Source organism: Pogona vitticeps, chromosome 10, assembly GCF_051106095.1.
Source record: "Pogona vitticeps strain Pit_001003342236 chromosome 10, PviZW2.1, whole genome shotgun sequence".
Classification (NCBI taxonomy): domain Eukaryota; kingdom Metazoa; phylum Chordata; class Lepidosauria; order Squamata; family Agamidae; genus Pogona; species Pogona vitticeps.
Window position 1 is genome coordinate 11,725,020 of NC_135792.1, and position 22,085 is coordinate 11,747,104.

Here is a 22,085-nt window from a genome sequence, read left to right on the forward strand (position 1 = left end):
TCGTTGGAGAAGATCTCTATGTTGACTGTTCATTCAAGCGTTTGAAGCACCGAAATGATGCCCTGTTGAAACTGGTTGAAAGCTTTTTATTGAATGTCCAATGCTCTGACATCCTCAGATCTACAATGGGATAGATGTTTTCTGATAAAACAAATAATTTACATGCCTGAAATTCTAAAGAACGGCTGTCAATCAAAGTAATCCATACTGGAATATGTGGACAAAGCACATGATCTATAAAGCAGTGTTATATATTCTGTAAATACTATAGTAAACCATGGATCAGATATATTGTAAGATCCCTACTTACCATTGTTCTAAAAATGCTAGTTTTGTAGGATTTTTTTAGAGGGGTGTGTGTGTGTGTGTGTGTGTGTGTGTGTGTGTGTGTGTGTGTGTGTGTGTGTGTGTGTCTGTGTGTCTGTGTGTCTGTGTGTGTGTCTGTGTGTGTGTGTGTGTGTATATAGCTTTTGGTAGAAAGCAAAGAAATAAGGGCTAACCTTCTACAGTAGGATGCAAGGGATGTTAAAGAAACTTGATAAAACAGTTAATAATTATTTTATAAAATATTATGGGAAATCTGGAAAAGCTAAAATAAATACACAGAAACCTAGGAGGAGAAGGGTACAAACACAGAGCCCTGAGAATAGAGTTCAGGATTCTTTGGGGAGAAAAGCAGAGGCAGCATGAGATAAGCAGTGAGAACCAAAGAACTCAGCATGGAGTGAGGGCCAGTACTACTAATAAACACCATGATGTCATCTTCCAGAAGGCCTTTTAATATATGCCAAATAGTAAATCAGGCTACTTTGATCTGCCAGCTTTCTAGCTGTGGTCCTTTTGAGCACTGGAACTTACTAAGTGTTTAGCTTAAGACCAGCAAAAGATGGACAGTGGTTTTGAACATTTTACAGTACAGTATACTCACTGCCTACTCAAGGAATAAATCACCTTACACTGAATAAGACTTTTTGCCCAAGAAGCAGATACAGGATTGTAGCTGTAGACATTTAAACAAGAGAAAAAATGTTTGAGGAAGGGATGTGTTTCAATGGCAGAGATTTGGATCCTGATTTTATTAATCCATGATTTCCTTCCTTCCTTCCTTCTTTCATTCCTTCCTTCCTTCCTTCCTTCCTTCCTTCCTTCCTTCCTTCCTTCCTTCCTTCCTTCCTTCCTTCCTTCCTTCCTTCCTTCCTTCCTTCCTTCCTTCCTTCCTTCCTTTTTTGAAAAACAAACAAAAAAAACACCAGTGCAACAAAAACAAAGCATTCCACCAGTGAGTGTCTTGGTTTCGCGCCAGAGCCGAAATCTTTCAAGGAAATTGGATAGTGGTCAATATCTTTTCATGCCAAATTGACCCAGCCAGTCTGAGCTAGAAACTTAACAAAAGTAAGACTTTTTCACATCCTCAGTGAGTGATTTTTAGTTGAGACAGCCAAGTATACCAACATCAGTACAAGTTCCCTTACAACAACTTTCCCCAGGGCTGGTAGCCATGTTGACTGTGACATTCTTGGAGTTGTAATGCAAAGGGACAACTTTTCCAATCCCTGGGTAGTTCAACAGATTTGAAAGGCAAAGGCAGAGTAAAGCTAGTAAGAGACAACCTGTACTGATGAACAGGAGCTCCTTCCATCTCCTCGCTCCCTGACTTTGCTCCTGTGTGAGGAGAACCATAATGACGCAAGGCAACCAGCACAAAACATGCCCTCAGCCCAGAATGGGGCCACCAAAACCCTGCTGGAGTTGTTTTATGCCACCTTGCAGAATAAAGTGGCACCAAAGTTCTGGAAAAGGAAGGAAAGGAAGTTGTGGGAGTGGGCAGGCAGTGGTGACGATGTTAAGGAATTTATTTTCAATCATGCCCAGCCATGCTTAGTATAAATATCGTATTTTTCGCACCAAAAGACGCACTTTTCCCCCACAAAACGGGGGTGGAAAATCTGTGCGTCTTATGGAACGAAGAAAACAGATTATATTTTTCTATTTTCTTCTCCTAAAAAATTGGTGCGTTTTATGGAAAGGTGCGTCTTATGGAGTGAAAATATTTGCGTTAGTTCACCATGTTAGATATTAAGAGATTTATAAGTATCAAGCCTGACCCTAACCCTTTACTCATATAAGGAAAGGAACATATTGTTAAAAGAATGAAGGAAAACAAGGACAGAAAGACAAAGGAAAGGTTACAGATGAAACAGCAAAGAGAGAAGCTGAAGCATAAGACAGGAGGGCAGGAGTCAGCCATACCAGTCAGATGAGGAATGCAGATAAGCTCAGTGATACATGACTAGCAGGGTATATAAGTGGTAACACACATCTGTCAACTCGAGACCCATGTGTATTGCTTCTTCTGCAGAATAAATAATTAAACACCAATAAGTCTTTTCGTGGTGGCGCTGTGGGCTAAACCGCAGAAGCCTGTGCTGCAGGGTTAGAAGACCAGCAGTCGTAAGATCGAATCCACGCAACGGAGTGAGCGCCCGTTGCTTGTCCCAGCTCCCGCCAACCTAGCGGTTCGAAAGCATGCAAATGCAAGTAGATAAATAGGGACCACCTCGGTGGGAAGGTAACAGCATTCCATGTCTAAGTCGCACTGGCCATGTGACCATGGAAGATTGTCTTCGGACAAAACGCTGGCTCTATGGCTTTGAAACGGGGATGAGCACCGCCCCCTAGAGTCGAACACGACTGGACAAAAATGGTCAAGGGGAACCTTTACCTTTACCTAAGTCTTTTCATAGTGGGTGTTCTCTGTTGCTCCCACTTTGCAAGTAATTGCAATTGGCCTACCAAGGTGCTTGAACAGTCAGTTTTTGGAACAAGGATGGGGCACCCCCACCCCATAAAAAGAAGAGGCAAATAAGATGTCAGACACATATTTCAGTCCTCATGTCTGCTGCGGCAGGCTGAGGCACCAAAGGCCACCAGTTTTTATTGGGAGGGCCATGCCATCATCACCACTGCCTACCCACTGCCACTACTGTTGTCGCATGCCTTCTCCCTCAATCAGAGCCACCCAGCATTAAGTGAAGAAAGTAGCTGCTCAGAACAACCGGCCTTCGGCAGCTGACATTAGGTGTGAGAGAGGCCCTGCTTGTCTTCTCCTTGTCTGCATGTTGTGGGAACAGATGATGAGTCATGCCATTGCCTTCGGCCTCCTGCCCCATCATGCACCTTCTCCCATTCCAGAGCTGCCCAACAGTGAATGAAGATCTCTGGGAAGCCGGTCTTTGCCGAGAATGTGTGAGACATGTGCCTGATGCCCATAGCATCTAACGCCCATGGTGACCGTCAGCATTAAATGTCCTCGGGGCTGTACCCTTGGGTTTCCCCCCACTCCAATCCTACTATGACTGCTGCCGGGGGGCAAGACAGAACTCACAAGTTCCCTATTCTATTCATCCTCTCCCAAGATGAGTTTCATTAGAGTTAATATAACCCTAAAAATAGAACCTGCTGATGTCCGGTTTCTGCTGTGGCAAAATATTATGCACTGCAGCATATGGCAACATTCGCAAGTTCAAAAAGTCAATTTGTGTCACGTTTCTTTCTTTCTTTTCTAGCGAACGGGAGACGAGCATGCTGCTCCCTTTCTGGATCCTGAGTTGCCTTCCCTTCAGGCAGTCTGGTTCCCTCCTCCTTGTTTTAGGTCTTCTGCTCTTCAGAATCCTGTCATTTACACCCTAACCATGAAGGTTTTCCCATTCTGCAGCCCCCCCCCAGCTGGTTTGACCTGTTGCTGTCTGTCAAAAATAGTCACTCAGAACCTGGCAGTATGAGAATCGAGCATTGGCGCTTCTCTTTGGGTGCATAATAGGCAGCTTTTGCTTTCACACCTCTTAATAGCCTTTTTCAAAAATAGGTTTTTCTCTCACAGGATGCCTCCCTCACCCCCTCTATGGCAGGCTCCTCTACCTCTGTGTTTGCAAGAACTAATGAAGATTATCTTTACTTATTAATAGGACTGCTTATTAATTACTTATTAATAAGGCAGCTCCCCCATCATCACTCTACCCTGTATTTCCTGCTGCCTCAGAGTGATCCTTTCAGCTCAGAACCTTCTCCAGACCGCACGGTGGCTTGTTAAATGAAGCAAATAGATTTGGTTTGTGAAGTCAAAATGTAGAGGCTGTCTACTGCCATTTGGGCAAAACATGCCAGCCAAACTTTGGCTAATTCATATTGCAATGTTTGCCATCTCATTTTTTTTCCTCCTCTGGGCAGTCAGTCCCGGTTGCTATGGACAGGTAGTTTCCAAAGAAGCAGCTATATTAGTTTGCCTCAGCTTGTTGGCACGAGCAAAGGGAAAACATAAAAGAGTGGGGGGGGGGAGCAAAACACTGTGGAACTATACAACTGGCAGATTTATTTCAGTGTGAGCTTTCATGGATCAAAATCCACTTTTACAGACACTGGAGTGAAAATAGAAGTCCCATATATTTATTTCAATCTATAATATGTATCTTCACTTGGATGTGAATTTCACCCCCATGGAACAAATACCTGTTCTGTGTTTGAAGAAGTAAAATCTCACACCAAAATAAACCTTTTAGTCTTTAAAATACTACATTATTTTGCCTTTTTTCTTCTTTGTCCCTTTTATGTTTGCCAGCATATGGATAGATAGATCAAGGCTTGCAATCCATTTCTTGCTTCACAGTTCTTCAAGGTTTTCCAAGAGAAAACAATTTCCAAATACATGGAGATTTAGACATTGGGGCCGTGCGCTCCTTGGTTCCCTTTACCCAGAGGGAGGGAAGTGTGGCCCACAGATTACACACATCTCCTCACATCTCCTAGTGTAATCCTGAGTCCAACTAACCCACCAATGCCCCCCCCCCGGGTTTTCTTTACAAAAAAGGCAAATTGTGTCCCAGATCACATGGGCATGATTTGACATTTGGATGTGGTTTCTTCGAGTCCCAGGCAATAAACAACTTTTTTTAAAATAATGAAACTGGAAGTGAGGAAATATTTTTGGACCAAAACATTTGGAGTGGGTAGGGTAGGGTAAAGTGAACCAGGGGGTGCAACATCCCAGTTTGTGCTGGGAACAAAGTTGCCCACAATTAAACTACTAAATTAGTAAGGCACTAACACAAATGAAGAAGAAATCTGTGTTACAATAAAGACAGAAACAAACTGAGAAGGTTAGTTACTGCTAATAGTCAAAATCTGATCATTGGCACTACCATTTTAAGATCATGCAATATTAACAGCACAATCTGGGGAAACTAATAAAAAATAAGGACTCAGGTGGGAAATTCTGGACTTACTCTGGAGAATTTAAACTTTTCTCAAAAGCATTAAATTAGGCTTAATGAGTGACTTGTTGCAAACAGATACATCCTCATTAGGTCTAATTCCTTGTTAGTGCTTTTGCAAGTCCAGCTTGGACTGTGTATCCTGTCTTAATCATTTAGCACTAATATCTGGAGAGCTGATTTCCTGCAAATATTTTAGTACTGCAATGTAGAGCTGGCTCTGTCATCTAGTATAGGATTTTGGTGCTGATTTGCTCCGATTGTGCATTACAACAATTGTAGGGAGTTCTGCTGTCCCAGCAAATGATGAATTATGACTTCATGCTGTCTGCCAATGTCTCTGCAATATACTTAATCATATGGTAATTATTAATAAACCCTCCTGTCTTTAAAAAAATTGGTGGAATTTAAAGCAAGAGGACCTTTCAATGGGGATGCTGCAGTGGCAGTTCCTATGGTGTGACACAGAGAGAGAATGTAAGAGTGTCACAGGATTATGCTCGGAGTCATGAAGACTGCATTTCTCCAAGTATTAGGGAGGCTAAATAATTTACAGGTGCCAACTCATGAAAGAAATATGATGGCCTGCCCCATGAAGGGATAAATCAAATTTTCTTTACCATTTCAAGAATTTTTTTTTGTAAAAAATGCAATCTCTTTAAAAAAAGGGAAATCTGCAAAAAATATGGCAACTTAAACTCAACAGCAGTAGCACTAATAACAACAAAAACAACCCATCTCGTCTGTTTATTAAACAAGACTCCCTATCCTTTATTTTAAATATTTTGCCTTAACTTCTTGATGGTGCTTTTTAGTTTCATTTTTACATAATTTAATACAATTTGTTCCATCCATTGGTTTTCATGGAGATACAAGCTGTTCGCTTGTGGAAAAGCTTGGCAGAGGGGCAGAGGCTGGCAAAGAATCATCTCCAGGAGTTTGTTCCGATTTCAAAGTTCTACAAGGGGCACCGGCCCTTTTGAAGCACATTCACTTCAGAATTGAATCAAGCTGCATCTTCTTTTTAAAAATCTGTTCAGTATTTCATCTTCTTTATGGATCCTTAGAAAAATAAACCTTTTTTTTGTAAGATGCACCACATTTACACTTAAAGATCTGCCTTTTAATGTTGAATTTCTTTAAACTGTGCCTTGGCTAATGCTTGAAAGAGAACACAGGTGTTTCTTAATTATTTGTGCAGAAGGAAAAATTAATACCAAGTGGCTGTAATGATTAGAACACGAAAATACTCAAGTCCACAGTAAATAGTAGTCTTGTTTTTCCCCCGCTCTGTTTAATGACTCCTCAGAATGAATAGACTTCCCCACTTTTATTCATTTTTGGCTCTTTTTTTAAGTCTTGTCCTGTCTTCCGTACTGCCTGCTCTCTGCTTAACTAAAATTAATCCTAAAATTAATGCCAGAATTACAGTGTCTTGGGTTTGCTATAGCATTGAGCTGATTTGCTTTATTTCTAGTTTATTCACATCATTGTGTATTTTCCTCTCTCTTTAGTAACACAACATTTATACCTTGATAAAACACCACAAAAAACAATGTTGATTGTAGAGTGGTCGAAATGACTAGATAGGCGGGGTATAAATACAATAAATAAATAAATAAAATAAATAAATGTTTGGGACACTTCTGTGTATTTCTTCACTTCAAAATGAGGAACGCCAGTCCTGTTGCTTCTTTGGGCTGTCCTGCAATACTTTCGGGCCCCATAGTCCAGCCCTGGTGGTACTGTTCCATAATGTGATGACTACATTCAGGATACTTTTTATGTAGAGTTTTACTGACATTCATTGGTGCTAAAAATTAGGGGAAAAAACAGAAAAAGAAATAAAAGAAACTGAACACAGCCCTCTATGCACTCAGGTCAAGTCTGTTTCTTGTTTTTTCCAGTACATGTGTGAATTTGTAAAGCACAGCAATAAAGTAATCTTGATTTAATTTCCATGTGCACCATTATATAGAATTTGACCAATATACAGTTATGCATTGGTAACAGAAAGGAGGCAAAAGATATGTGAAGAGATGAAGAACTGATCCATGTACAAAATGCAGTACTACAGCAGAGAGCAAATTGAACCAAGTACAATGGTGCCTTGCTAGCTTTGCGAACCGCCGATCAGCTGTTTAAATAGCTGTCTTGCGAAGCTTAGGTCCTGAAAACACCCGTTTTGCGAGCACGGAGGGAGCTGTCAAAATCGTCGTCTAGCAAAAATCGGATTGCGAAGCAGGGACCAAACATTGTCCAGCGTAATTCCCCCATAGGAATCACTGTTTTGCGAATCGCTATAGCGATCGCAAAAAGTCAATGTCTAGCAAAAAAAAAAAAAAAACTGTCATGCGGGGTAACTGTCTAGCAAGGCAACACTGTAATTCCAATCTCTAAGGTCAGGAAACAGTTCACATGAGAAGTATTTTCGAAGCATCTGTGTGTACCTCTGAATGTGAGGTACATAAATGAAATCATACAAGCTGAGCCCTCCATGCACTAGTTTTGATTTTAAAAATATTGATGGGGAAACCAGTGACATAATCATCAAAGTTTCCAAAATAGGGGTGGACACAAAATAGCTGTCCTTCTGTGATCTCAGCCCTAAATTATACTACTGCAATATAGCAAAAGACCATGTGTGAACATTTGTCCTTCCCACCCTAAACTCTATTCATCTATGGCATTTAAAACCATTTCTGGGATCAAAGTTCTTTAATTCTAAGTGTGTATTCTTCGGAGGATCCACCAGCTGCTAAAAAAATGAAACAAGACAAAATCAAGGTGAACTCCTCTGAATCTAAAGCTTGACTATTCCTGATCTAAAACCTTGCCAAACCCAACTGTTGGAATTTCTAAACATTTTAGGTCTACTCAGAGCCTACATGTGAACAGCACAGATCTTATTCTTCAGACTCATCTTTGCTTACATGAGTAAAGTGATGGGGGACGGGTGTGTGTGTGTGCTAGCTTTATTTCTGAACACATGTTGATGTTTCTAGATTGTAGAAAAACTGAGTAAGACATATGGCTGGCATCAGAAACATGAATAATTGTTTGTAAGTTTCATCCATTTATGGTGGAGGACACCTTATTTGGAAAAAAAAATAGAATTCTAAGTTGTTCTTTTTCCTTTTTTGCTATCATAGTTCTAGCAGTTAAAGGAGATCCTTTCCCCATGGTTAAAGGCCTTCCCTCCCGTCAGTTAAGCGATTTCCACCCCTACCTCTTTCTTTTTCTTTTTTCTTATGGTATGCCATCTTGGTAATATCTTGGTTGTAATCAATTGCTATAATTGCAATTATAATTGCAAATTTTTATGATTTTACATATGTTACTGCTATGTTTTATTTGTAAGCTGCCCCGAGTAGACATTGTCTAGAGGGGCGAGGTAAAAATTTAATAAATAAATAAATAAAAATAAATTAAACATAAGGCAATGATGAAAAAAATCAGCCCTGAGCTAGGATGAATTTTGACAGACAAACCAGCTAGATAGATTTAAACTCCAGAAGCCTCTGTGCTGCAAGGTCAGAAGACCTGCAGTTGTAAGATTGAATCCATTTGACTAAGTCATCTCCCGCCGCTCGTCCCAGCTCCCGCCAATTTAGCGGTTCAAAAGCATGCAAAATGCAAAATGCGAGTAGATAAATAGGTGCCACCACGGTGGGAAAGTAACGGCGTTCCATGTCTAGTCGCGCTGGCCACATGACCACGGAAGATTGTCTTCAGAGAAACGCTTGCTCTGTGGGTTGGAAACGGAGATGAGCACCGTGCCCTAGAATCGGACATGACTGGACAAATTGTCAAAGGGAACCTTTACCTTTACTATCCTGAGTCCTAGTCCATCACTTTAGCCCAGTGGTCAGGGAACAGGGGTAAATTACCCCAAATGGGGTAAAAATGAAAATCCTGGAGGTAATGAGGATGGTCACGGCAGGTATTTTACCCCCAGGCATTTTATTTCCGACGATGCTGTGTATAGGCGGGTGTTCCGTCATGGGGAAAGTGAGCCCTGGTGAGGAAGTACACAGGGCACCCATCAGCAGCAGACTAGTCATGCAAAAGGAGCTTGTCTGAGCAAGGACATGCTTCTGCACTTACCCTTCTGTGATTGCACAACACAAGAGGATACTGGACAATTATATATATAAAATCAGATTTTACAATTTAAAAATTCAAATATGTTGTGCAAATCCACAGGTGTTTTAAAAAATGTTTTTGGTCTGCTAATGCTGCCAGTGAAAAGGAGAGCTTTTTTCACTCTTGTGAAGGGTCAAAAAGCTCAGAGCAGCTGACCTTTTTTTGAGGGCGGGTGCAGGCATAAAAAACAACCACCCCATTTTCAAAGGGAGGAAGACACTTGGTCAACATTTGTTGTGTCCTATATTCACTGAAGAATGGTAGGAAAATGTATCCAGCTTCATAAGCAGTAAAAAGGTGTCAAAACATAATGGTTCCACATTTCCTTATGACGTTGTTTGTTGCCATTGTTGGGTCTTTGTTACCACCTGGCTTAATCAGGAGTTGCCTTAAATTCTCAGAATGCTAACCTGAGCTCCAGATAATTCTGTTATCTGGTGGGACAGTTTCGGTATACAACCTGTACTTTAGGAGCACATTGTCTCCTAATAGGAGCTACTATTCCTTGATCAAAGAACCAAACGGATTGGGTAACCTTATTGCCGTATTGGTTTTGTCCAGACACTGTTAACGTCTTTCTGGCCAATATGAGGTGTCTGTCTGTGTGTTTCTTCTCTATTTCCATTAGACGCTGCTAAGGAAGATCAGCAGGATGTATGTAAGTTATCTGTACTGTAAGTCTGCCTTGGTACATTCGCAGCCAGTGAAGGATTATCGCTGCTCTCAGAAGAGCTGGTGCATTCTGTAACCCTATCGAAGCTACTAGGAGCCCAGTTCTCTTTTCTCCCTGGCCATCTGCTTGAAGCATCTGGTAATCAGGTGCAGGCCCCCACATCCAGAGCATTCATGCTTAAATTTGCAGCTACCTTGCCACCCACATTGGCTTTTGTTACATTGCCAGAATGTACCTCTTTGTGTATTGGAGAGCAGGCTGGGACTGAGAATTCCACCATCGATTCACTGAAATTGTGATGGCTGGTCTGACATTATCACCTTCCGGCAGCGATCTAAATCATCCATGTACCGTTTTTTAATACTCCCTCTGCTGTAGTCACCCTCGCAGTTTTCCCACCATCCTACCCATCTTGTAATGCATTTCTCAAAAGTATTTGAGAAACTAATGGGAAGAAAGGATGATACATTGTCACTGGTCATTTGTCTTTTTTCTCTCTCGTCAATTCCAGAAATCTGAATCAATCAAGAAATGATTTTGAGTGCATGTTAACATAAGAATTTATTCCGTTCACATTGTTATAAGAACTTGCCCAGGTTGCACTCCCCTTCCCCAAATTACCAATGAAAACAGATTAATATATAAAGTGGAATTCAGCAATTCTTTGATTTTTCCACTGCTTGCAACTTTTGATGCAGTTCTCAAAATGACAAAAAATGGAACGCGAACATGCATGCCTTAAGGAAAATGAGCATAAAAGTGTTGACGTTAGTGGGAAAATGCATGAAACAGCATTATTTTAAGAAAATTCTATCAAAATGCCTTATATTTGGGAAATGTGCACAAAAATGCATTTAAAAAAACCTCAAACTGAGATAGAAACAAGTTGAAATACAGTTAAATAGCAAATTGAGAAAAAGATGTGCTTGCATGTGTATGTTTATGTATGTGAAAGGCATGTAACAGAGCTTCATTTCGCATATCTAATACGATACAACATTGATTTCCAAGCTTGAGTAACTCAGGTGTTTTTGGACTGCAACTCCCAAAAACCCCGGCTACCACAACTGTTTGTGAAGGCTTCTGGGAACTGTAGTCCTAGAACACTTAGTTACCTAAGGCTGGGAATCACTGCAATACAGTGGTGCCTCGCAGGACAAAAAACTCACAAGACAAACGGTTTTGGAAATGGGGTTGATGACTTGCAAGACAAATGTTCCTATGGCCATGCTTTGCAAGACGAATGTTTTCTCTTCTTTGTTCCTGCCTCATGTTTGCTGATTTTTAAATGTTTTTCTATGATGTTTAAAAAGATATTTATTGAAATTTTTGAAATCATCTGCACAATATGTATGGCTTTAAAGAGCACTTAATAAACCCTTTGTAAACCAAATTTGACTTTGCTCTGACTTTTTTTGCCCATAGGAACACATTAATCAGATTTCAATGCATTCCTATGGGGAAACGCATTTCGCAAGACAAATTTTTCGCAAGACAACATTAACCACGGAACGAATTAAATTTGTCTTGCGAGGCACCACTGTACAACATTCTAAGTAACTGCCAGAGATGAGCGTGTAATAATAACAGGAATGACAGCAGCCTCAGTACTGCATCTAATAATGCCTCTGGTAAAGCGAAGTAGGAGATCATTGCTGGTGGCGGTGGCGGCGGCAGTGTTGTTGTTTATTCTAACAACTTTAGTAGCAATGCCTAACTAGCCATAGCATATTTAAGATCTATTGTAAGTTACATGATCCATCTGTTATGAGTGTTTAACACCTTGTGCAAGTTATCTAAAAATATAAAATAGGGTGGGTTAATGGTGCAATGAATACTACCCAACTAGATCTTCCAGCTGCTGCAGATAAAAGACACATTAAAGGGTTGTGAAGACCAGGAACATTCCTATGACTCTTTTATCTGAGGTGGTGGTCTTTCCCTTCTTCCCATGGGGAGGGCTGTATCGACTTGATTAAAGAGAAGGCAGGCAGGCGGGCAGGCCGGCCCCAAAAGTGCCTTTCATGAACTTGGTGGAAGGAACTGATCTGAAAATCAGCTGGCAGAACAAGGGGAGGAAAATCTACTGGCAGAAACCTGCCACAGAATGCCTGTGACACAGTAACAAACACCTGTTTCCACATTGAATGTTCCAAGTGTAGTCCCTGGCTTCTCCAGTTAAAAGAAAGGGATTTGATTGATGTCCTGAAAATATGTAGCCATAGTAGACAAACCTGGGCTAGATGGATCAGTTAAATAAGACAGACACCAGTTTGCATTATGGAAAATGGAAAATGGTAATGCAAACCTCTTGTGGCATTTTAAACACCCAGAACAGAATTCCACAGAACGAGGAATAATGTGTAGTTTAGTCCTCAACCTCAGTTGGGAGCCTCTCTGGAATAGCTTTTAAATATTTCTCTAGTGGCTAATTGGAGAGATGCTCTACCATTGATCTCTATATATGGCTCCATTTGGCCATATTTGTTGGTCTCACAAAATTAATCGAAGTTGCCACTGTCGTAATTTCCCATTTCTTGCACGTTTTCTGTGCTAAGCTACTACAGAAGGCTTGACCTGTGCCTAGAAATGCAAGCTGGCCCAATGCACATCCAGTATGTACGTTTCGAATAAACATTACAATTACCTCATACTTGCGTCTACTGAAGATCTAGGGTTCAATCCAGTAGGCAGTTCTTCCTATACTGGATCCACTGAATCAATATGACTTCACTAGGTCAACACATACTGTAGATAATGGATCCCATTGATTTAATGGGTCTACTCTGTTAGAATGAAGAGGTGGATTCAGTGCACATCGTTGAATCTAAAGGAAAGACCTGGAATCGTATAAGGTCAACTCATCCTATATACCATCATTGCTCTTCTTCAAAAGAGTATACGCCGACATGGTTGGTATCGTTTTTTAATGAGAAATGCATTGTGTAGTGTGTTTTGTAAATCAATGCCTGGACAACCTTAGAACACTTGACATGGTAACTAGCATTCTAGAATTGTAATTAGTTTTGCAAGCTGATCCAAACATTCAGGATTGGAGTTTAAACATATGATTTTACCGAGTTCACCCAGTAGTACCTACGTGTTGTTTGATATCACCAGAAGCTGTATTTCTTAAAACTGAGACAGATTTGGTGACTTTTGGTTTGGCTATTCTCAATAAACATTGCCTGTTCTATTGGGCTTCTATACCAGTTCTACAAGTCAGGTTTACTTAAGCATCAATTTCTTTAAATCAGCAAAAGAACAGTTAACAAAAGAGGAAAGATTTCAAATAAACGACACAAGCTGCTTTCCTGTTGTGATACTTTTGCAAAAAATCAGTTTGGGGCCAAATTTGATCTGTCTGTTCATACATCTTCATGATATCAAGTGTTTCCTTCTTGAATGTGTCTGCAGCATAATGATGAAAGACCATTGTACATGGATCAGTAAATGTGTGCTGCAATTTTTTCTTATTTAGTCAAAAGAAGCCATCAATGTGTACTTTCATGGGAAAATCCATTTTATTTGTTGCTTTTGATTTAGATATTTATATGTTTGTCAAACAATAGGACAAGATTAATAATCCACTTATTGAATGATGGGTCCCAAAATAATTGATGGATCCCATAATAATAATAAACTGAAATAATCCCCAAATGTCATATTAGAGTTGTCCCAAATTATTAAATAAACGAGATTAGTTTTCCATTGAGTAAGATCACAACTGGAGTGTTTTAGGAGTTGCGATGCTGGTTTTGGAGCCCTTTAAGATTTTTATTCCATAAACACACATTCAACATAGATTCATGCTGAGCTATTAATACTGAGTTGGAGGGACTTTGATATATTGAACAAATGTGCTGATTCATACTTGCAACTTTAGGAATTTTTTAAAAAACTAAAGTTGCAATTAAAAGCAAAACTGAAAGAATTTACTTCCACAAAAAGAACTTGCATGATTTCAGATGTTGTCTTCAGAATTATGTAACTTCAATAGAAATCCTAAACCCACTCTCACCAAAATAAGTTCTTTCTGGTTGAGTTCTGACTTGAAATTAAAGTCGTAATCAGCCAGTTTCAGAATGCTTCCTGGGGTTCCACTGTGAACACAGAAAGATGAATCCAGTTTTACTCTCAACTGCAGTAAACCCATTGAAATGCATAGAAATTACGTTACTGCTAATGGGTAAGTTCCATTAATCTATAGGATTTCCATTTGTGAGCATGGAGTGTTCTTCAACATAAGAACTCACCACATCTGGTGTGTTTAAGATGCATGTCTGTGCATCAGCCAGAGGTTGGAAAAGTTGCTCTTTTGGAAAATCAGTGGCCAGTATGGCTGGGGACTTTGGGGGTTGTGGTTTTTAAAAAGTAACTTTTATAAGGTTTAGTTTAGATGCAAGAATGTACATATAAAAACAAAAGTATTTTGCTTCTACGTGTTTACAAAAATGGTTGAGGAAGACGCATTGAAGCATTTTTGTTATTATGTACCATCAAGTTGTTTCCAAGTTGGTTGTTGTGGGTTTTTCAGGCTCTGTGGCCAGCATCTTCAGAGGGCAGCACTTTGTGCTCTGGTGATGAGAGCACAGAGTGCTGTCCTCTGAAGATGCTGGCCACAAAGACTGGCGAAACATTAGGAAGAACAACCTTCAGAACTTGGCTAAAGAGCCTGAAAAACCCACAGCAACCATTAGATCCTGGCTGTGAAAGCCTTCGTGAATACATATTTCCAAGTTATTTATTTATTTTAAATAATTACAATTTTATCGCACCCATCTAGTGACCGAGCACTGCTCTATGTTGCTAACAGCAATAAAATAAATACCATATTTTTCTCTGTATAAGACACCCCCATGTATAAGACGCCCTCCCACTTTTCTAACCCAAAATTAAGAAATCTAAGTGGAGCTTAGCAAGTGTAGGGGAAAAGGGATCAAAGCACTGCAGGATCACTTTGATCCCTGCTTTCCCCTCCACTTGTTTTTTCTGTCCTCAGCTTACTTCCGTGTATAAGACAACCCTCAACTTTTAGTCTAAAGCTTTTAGACAAAAGTATAGTCTTATACAGGGACATGGTGGTGCTGTGGGCTAAACTGCAGAAACCTGTGCTGCAGGGTCAGAAGACCAGCAGTCGTAAGATCGAATCCACATGATGGAGTGAGCTCCCGTCACTTTGTCCCAGCTCCTCGCCAACCTAGCAGTTTGAAAGCATGCAAATGCGAGTAGATAAATAGGTACCACCTCGGTGGGAAGGTAAAACGGCGTTCCTTAGTCACGCTGGCCATGTGGCAACAGAAAACTGTCTTCGGACAAAATGCTGGCTCTATGGCTTGAAAATGGGATGAGCACCGCCCCCTAGAGTCGGACACGACTGGACTAAAAATGTCAAGGGGAAACTTAATCTTTTAATAGTCTTATACATGGAAAAATACAGTAATAACCCACCCACCAAACACAAACACCTAGATGGAAAAACAGACGGAAAAAACTCCAGAGGTGACAACTGACAAAACTCAAACTAAAAACACCCTAAGTTATTACAGCCTTAATAGGCATGTTAGATGTATATGGAATGATTTAGTGTTGCCATCCTCAGAGAGTATACATGGCTAAATGAGGATTTGAATCTGGGGCTCCCAAGATCCAGTGTGACATGATATTTACTTCACCATACAGGCTCTCACACCGATTTCCAACACAGTAAGGGAGTATGCTGGAAAAATGACCAGAAAGGAGCCAAAAGCATTTTAACATACATTGGCTTGGAGTATATAGACCATCCTTCTCACTGGTAAAGAAAGCCAAACAGCTCTTATTGCTAATTGCTGAAATTGTACATGCACACACAACTCCGTAAGGAGCTTTTCACAAGCAACTAAAATTAATGGGTGTTCAGAGGAAGAGAGGGAAAAAAGGATCGCATTGGCTTGTGTCACTGAGCTGGCATTCTCTGACTGCTATGCTGTAAGTTAGGCGGATAAGTCTGACAGCAATTTAAGTCCCATTGACAATTGCTGTCATAATATTGAGAGAAGATTGTATCAACAGTAGTGGTCGGCATTCAACCAGTCATATGGACTGGACGGGTTTGCCATATGCTTAACCAGAAACTTTCCTTGGAACGCTCCTTTCAAGCGCTTGACAAGCTTATGATACCAATCAATAGTGAGCTCCAGTCTCACATGTAAAATGTTGTGATTTTGCATGGAGGATAGATCATGGAGTACCGGATTTATTTTTAATCATGCTGGAATTGAGCCATTAGCACAATTTTTTAAATCCATATATTCTGTGTTTATTGATACGTATAAGGCAAGAATGAGAAAAGGGGAAATCCTAAAGATGTGATAGTATCTTGGCTTCAATGTTGTATTTCTCTGAATCCCATAATTTTTTTCTTCTTTTCCTTTGTAACAGATTGTAGGATTTTTTGTTCGTTTGTTTTCACTTTGGAATTCATACATATTTTGTAAATTTCCTTATTATTATTATTTTACCCCACGTATGCATTTATGTGGGATGTGGTGGTGCTGCGTATTAAACCGCAGAAGCCTCTGTGCTGCAGGGTCAGAAGACCAGCACTCGTAAGATCGAATCCACGCAACGGAGGGAGCTCCCGCCGCTTGTCCCAGCTCCTGTCAACCTAGCAGTTCAAAAGCATGTAAATGCGAGTAGATAAATAGGTACCACCACAGTGGGAAGGTAACGGCATTACGTGCCTAGTCGCGCTGGCCATGTGATCATGGAAACTGTCTACAGACAAACACTGGCTCTATGGCCTGGAGACAGGGATGCACACCGCGCCCTAGAGTCAGACATGACTGGACTAAATGTCAAGGGGAACCTTTACCTTTACCTATGCATTTATGTATGTGTTCTGCCTAATTTATTCATTTTCTCCATTGCTTATTTTGTGCATATTTTTACTGCACACATTTTAGTCTCAGTGTTTTTCAGAATGCCCTGCAAACGTGTGATTTTTTTTTTTTGAATGGAACTGTTTCTTCTCCACTAACAACAAGTCTTGAGAGGTACATACATGCCATGTTTGTTGAAGCCAACATCATTTTTTTCCACCCCTAAGAAGTGACAAATAATACAGCTGTAGCCTGCAATCCATGCACCTCTACAGCGAGAACTATTCCGTGGATACAGCATGTCAGGACAGGGCTATTGTTTTCCATGCAGGCCCCATTGAAACGAAGGGGAAGCCTTCAAGTGCAAGGCAGAAAGCAGCTTTCACATCCATTCTATATATTCTTTTACATCTGTGTATTTGTGTGTGATTTAAGTAACGTGCCAGGTTAGAAACTCAGTGAGATAATTCAAACAGAAATCTGACCTGATTCTGTCTCAATTTGCTATGTTTCATTAGCATCGAGCCAATTTTAATTTAGTTACGTGTACAGTTGGCAGTTAATAATGAGCATGTTTGAACAATATGGAAAATACAGCCTGGGCTTAGGTAGCAAGCCTATACGACCTTTCACTGCAGGTGGTAAGATGGTGTGCTTGTCTTCTCATTTTTCTTTTCCTAAAACAGCTGCCTTCATTACAAGAGGAGAAGAAGCAACTAACATGTGTTTTAGTTGGACTAAATAAGACAAATAGAATCCTCATGCCCCATACCTACACACACAGCCCTCTATACAGCTAGAACCCAATGGCACAACTGGATACGTTACCATTTGGATACTTAGCCAAAATATTTTGGTTTTCAGAAAACTGGATAAATGGCAGAGATCAATTAAACAGCCCCCCACTGGGCTGCCTCGTCTAGAATTCTTCATGATTGGTAAGCCATGATGGAAGCTATCATTCAAACTATTGCAAGGGTGTGAGATTGCCTATTTCCTGATAATGGCGAATAAAGTGATTTGAATTCAGATTGGGACATGGCAGATCAAGGCAGATCAAGGTTTGAGACTTCAAGAAACTATGAAACTCAGTGGATGATCTTGGGCCATTGTCTCTTTCTCAGCCTGACCCACTCCACAGGTTAGTGGAGATGAGGAGAGCCAAGTAAGCTGTTTTGATCTCTTTGAAGGAAGGCAAGATATAATTATAGCCAGTAAAGTTCCCAACTGTGCTTCCTGGAAGAAAAGTCTTCTCTTGGGCAACCTGCACACCATGCCAGAGTATCCCCAGAAAAAGGGAGTCGTAAACTGCTTCTGAGTCCTTGATGCTGAGAAAAGCTTGGAAAGGTTGACTTGATAACATGGAATTGACTTGATGAGTAATCAAGGTGGAGGGACATGAGGGCACGGGTGGGATATGAGCATTTAATTGATGTTATTTAGTTCTACTATACAAATGTCATTGAGGAAATTCTGCGTCTGACTCCATGAACCAGAAAAAACTGTAGGCAATACTTATTATACTCGTGATGGAACCTTTGAGTTTTATCCTCCAGGGATCTCTTTGCATATCTCTTTACTTTAACTGCACACTATTCTTGCTGACATTTCCAGCTCTAATGGCATGGGAGAATCAGGATAGGAGCTTAAAGAAGAACAAGTACTAAGAACCCTAGATAAGGGAGGCAATAACAATGGCCGAACATGGATTCACTTCCTCTCCACCCTTTGTTGTTGCTCACAGACGGGTGTGTGTGCTTTTTCATATCTTTGAAGTGCAAACCTCGGGCGTCTATAGCGCCTAATGAGCAATGAGATTATAATTCTCAGTGTCCTCTGTACCTGGGATGTCCAGGCTCCTGCTGGTTGACATGATAGTGGGAGTGGTTTGACCTGGATGTGGAGGCCTCTGGGAATCATAGTTTCACTGCCCATTAGATTCTGTGGCTATCAGGAAGGACCTAGCATGTGCTAGGATAGTAGGCCTACATGTATATTGCTTTTTCCATGCTATTTCAGTAGCGTGAAGAGAGACACTCAAACATGGTTTGCAATCTTATGGGAACTGGTCGTGTAAGCAGTAGGTCAGACAGGAATATATTCAGTAAAATCACTTGTGGGAAATTCTGGCTATATTCAAGTGTAACACTATAGTTTAGTGCACTGGTTCTTAACCTTGGGTTACTCAGGAGTTTTGGACTGCAACTCCCAGAAGCCTTCACCACCAACTGTGCTGGCTGGAGTTTCTGGGAGTTGCAGTTCAAGAACATCCGAGTAACAAAGGTTAAGAAGCACTGATTTAGTGCTAGCTGAACATCGGGAGAATACTGTAAACATTTGCTTCCTTATCCAATTAACCATGTTTTGTTATGACTGCACTAGAACAGACTGTAGTTAGTTTTAGTTTTAACTATTGTTTATCTGAACGAGCCGCTCCCAAACTGTAGTGTGTGGTTGATTGCTAAAACTAACTCCACTTCTTGGTTAGGAATATAATGATAAAATCCCTGTTTGAAAATAGATGTGGATGCTTCAGTCTCCATTCAGTTGTTCTGGAGGAAGAGAAAAGAAGAGCTCACGCCCTTGCATGTAATGTCTGGATGAGGCCACAAACTAGCAGTGTTAATTCAGTCACACTTGTTCTCTTTAATCTTTGGCTATCAGGAACACAACAGCATCAATACCAGTGTGAAATCTGACTCTAGCCTCTTATGAATTTGTACATTAGCCATATCCACAAATGCTAACGCAATTACAGCTGAGACAGATGCCATCCTCAGTTTCTCTTATTTGTCACCACTCTCCCTATTCATCGATATCAAATTTTGTTTATGCATCCTTGTCTACAACTGGGATTTAGATTGCTTGGCCAGAAATTAGTTGAGTCTAGATGGTACCATCTGCTGAATATTCTTCAACTGTTATTAAGCTTACAATTGTTTTTGGCTGTTGTTCTTTTTATAAGTGTGTTTAGTAGGAAAAGGCAAGGAACCTAAAATGGAGTATTTGCAATATCCAGCGTTTTCTGGCCTGGGCAACGAGAGATTTGTTGGCAAAAGTGCACTCTCTGAATGGCATCTATAAAGATACATAGTTGTTTTGCTGTTATATTAGTAAGCAGCCACACGTGTGAGCAAGTAAATTGAGAAGCAGCCCAGTGATTGCTCTGTAGTGCAGTTTTGATAACCCAAATGCTAACACAGGTTACAATCAGGAACACCACCCCATTTCTTAGCCTGCCTGGTCTATCTAATTGATAGTTGGAGAACCAGCACAGATCTATTGCCAAAAAGGGGCTCCAAATTCAGGGATTTACTTAACCTTTTTCCATAAGAGCATGAGGAAGCTCCCTTACACCAACTCAAGACCGTTGTGATCATCGATCCCCCAACATGTATTTTGAACTCAAAGTGCCATTCCAGAATCAGAAGCACAGGTGTCTTGCCCATCATTTGAATTTGGATTTCATAGTCCATAGTCTATGTTTCCTGGAAGATGCGCAGCTGGAAAATGATGGGTTTCACAAGGACTGAGAAGAATGCGTTAGGCCACAGCATGAAGAACTTCATCAGAAGAGCTTTAAACTGTGTTGGAAGGGGGAGGGAGATGCAAGCTCAGAGGTAAAGATATGTGAAGGCTCATGCAGAACAAGAACAGACAAAGCAGCTGTAATGGGGCCCAAGAATAATCTTCATAAAAATGTAGGCAGGCCATAAATCACATGGTCTCCATTACTTGTGCCCCCCAAAATATACTGTCAGGATGGGCAGCGTCAACCCATAATGGCTTTGCTCCCTTACCATCAAAAAAGACTGAGGATACCACGTAACTGAAGCTCATAACAGTTGTGCCTTCTCCCCAGCTATGAATCTTGCCAGGCATAGGGATGAGGGTAGGGGAAAGGGGACGATTGAAAAGGAAGCAGCCAGAAGCATAAGGATCATGTGTGCTAAAGTAATATTATTCAAAGCTGGAATTTGCACCCCAACAGGGCAACGGCCTTTGTTGAGTTGGGGGGATTGGAATTACGTTTGCTTCAGGTCAATGGTTTCAGTTTGACGATGTATCAGATGACACACGAGAATAGTGTTCTGTAAACACATGACACAAACTATCAGCTATTTCCTGATGTTCACTGTATGTACATAAAAGAAGCAGGATCCTGCCCACTGTCTTCTTATCTCAAGTTAAAGGCACTCAGAGCTCTTGAATAGGGCCTCCCTGCCAGTTATATGTGAACCGGTTTTCTCTGTGCGGTTGCATCCCCTGAGAGAGCTTGATGCAGGGAGTTCTGTCCAGAGCACCAGATGAAAGAATAGAGGCCACTGGAGGGGATTACTGTCATAAACCCATCTCCTCCTCACCCCCAGTCTGTAGAGGAATGTGTTTTCATATGCCTATCTGCCCGTATTTGATGGTGGTAGGAATGATGGAATTAGAATGTTCTAAAACTTGTTCTCTAATACTTTGGCCATCTCATGAGAAGAGAAGACTCCCTGGAAAAGACCCTGATGTTAGGAAAGTGTGAAGGCAAGAGGAGAAGGGGATGACAGAGGACGAGATGGTTGGACAGTGTCATTGAAGCACCCAACATGAATTTGACCCAACTCTGGCAGGCAGTGGAAGACATGAGGGACTGGCGTGCTTTGGTCCGTGGGGTCACGAAGAGTCAGACATGACTTAATGACTAAATAACAACAACAAAACTTATTCTAAGAGCCTCTTGCACTCTGGTAACAGAGATGAATTATTTTTATGACGTACAAAAATAAAGGTTGCAGCTGGGAGAAGCCCTGTTGAACATGTGTTGAACATACGTCTGGGTAAAATGTAGAGGACTGTGGCATAAGAGTGGCGCCATGATTGTTGGGTCTTGGATTTATGGTGTATGCTTTGAGGAAATTGCTGGTTCTACCCTCGCTTGGCCCTGTGTAAAATGGGAATACAAACCCACCAGGAATGGTTGTTGTAAAAAGAAGCAGAAAACATGCACTTTACTTCCTCCTCATTATTTCTGCAAGCGGTTCAGGACAGAGCAGATGTTATGGCTGTATTTTCCCTCACAACAGCCCTGCAAGATAGGTTGATGATGGGACAATGACTACCCACTGCATTTCATAGCTACCCAATGAATTT

The 22,085-nt window shown here is 40.9% G+C and overlaps 1 protein-coding gene across 12 annotated transcripts in view; it reads left to right on the forward strand.

Annotated features, from left to right (window-relative positions):
• ZNF536 (zinc finger protein 536) overlaps positions 1–22,085 on the forward strand; it is a 699,351-nt gene that overhangs the window by 564,652 nt on the left and 112,614 nt on the right. For 2 of the 12 annotated variants that reach the window (XM_078380345.1, XM_078380343.1), the window contains one exon: positions 6,469–6,528. The exons of the other annotated variants lie outside the window; for them this stretch is intronic. In XM_078380345.1, the coding sequence (XP_078236471.1) occupies positions 6,469–6,497 (29 nt within the window). In that variant the 3' untranslated portion in view covers positions 6,498–6,528. The remainder of the gene's footprint in view (positions 1–6,468; positions 6,529–22,085) is intronic. 12 annotated transcript variants of the gene reach the window in all.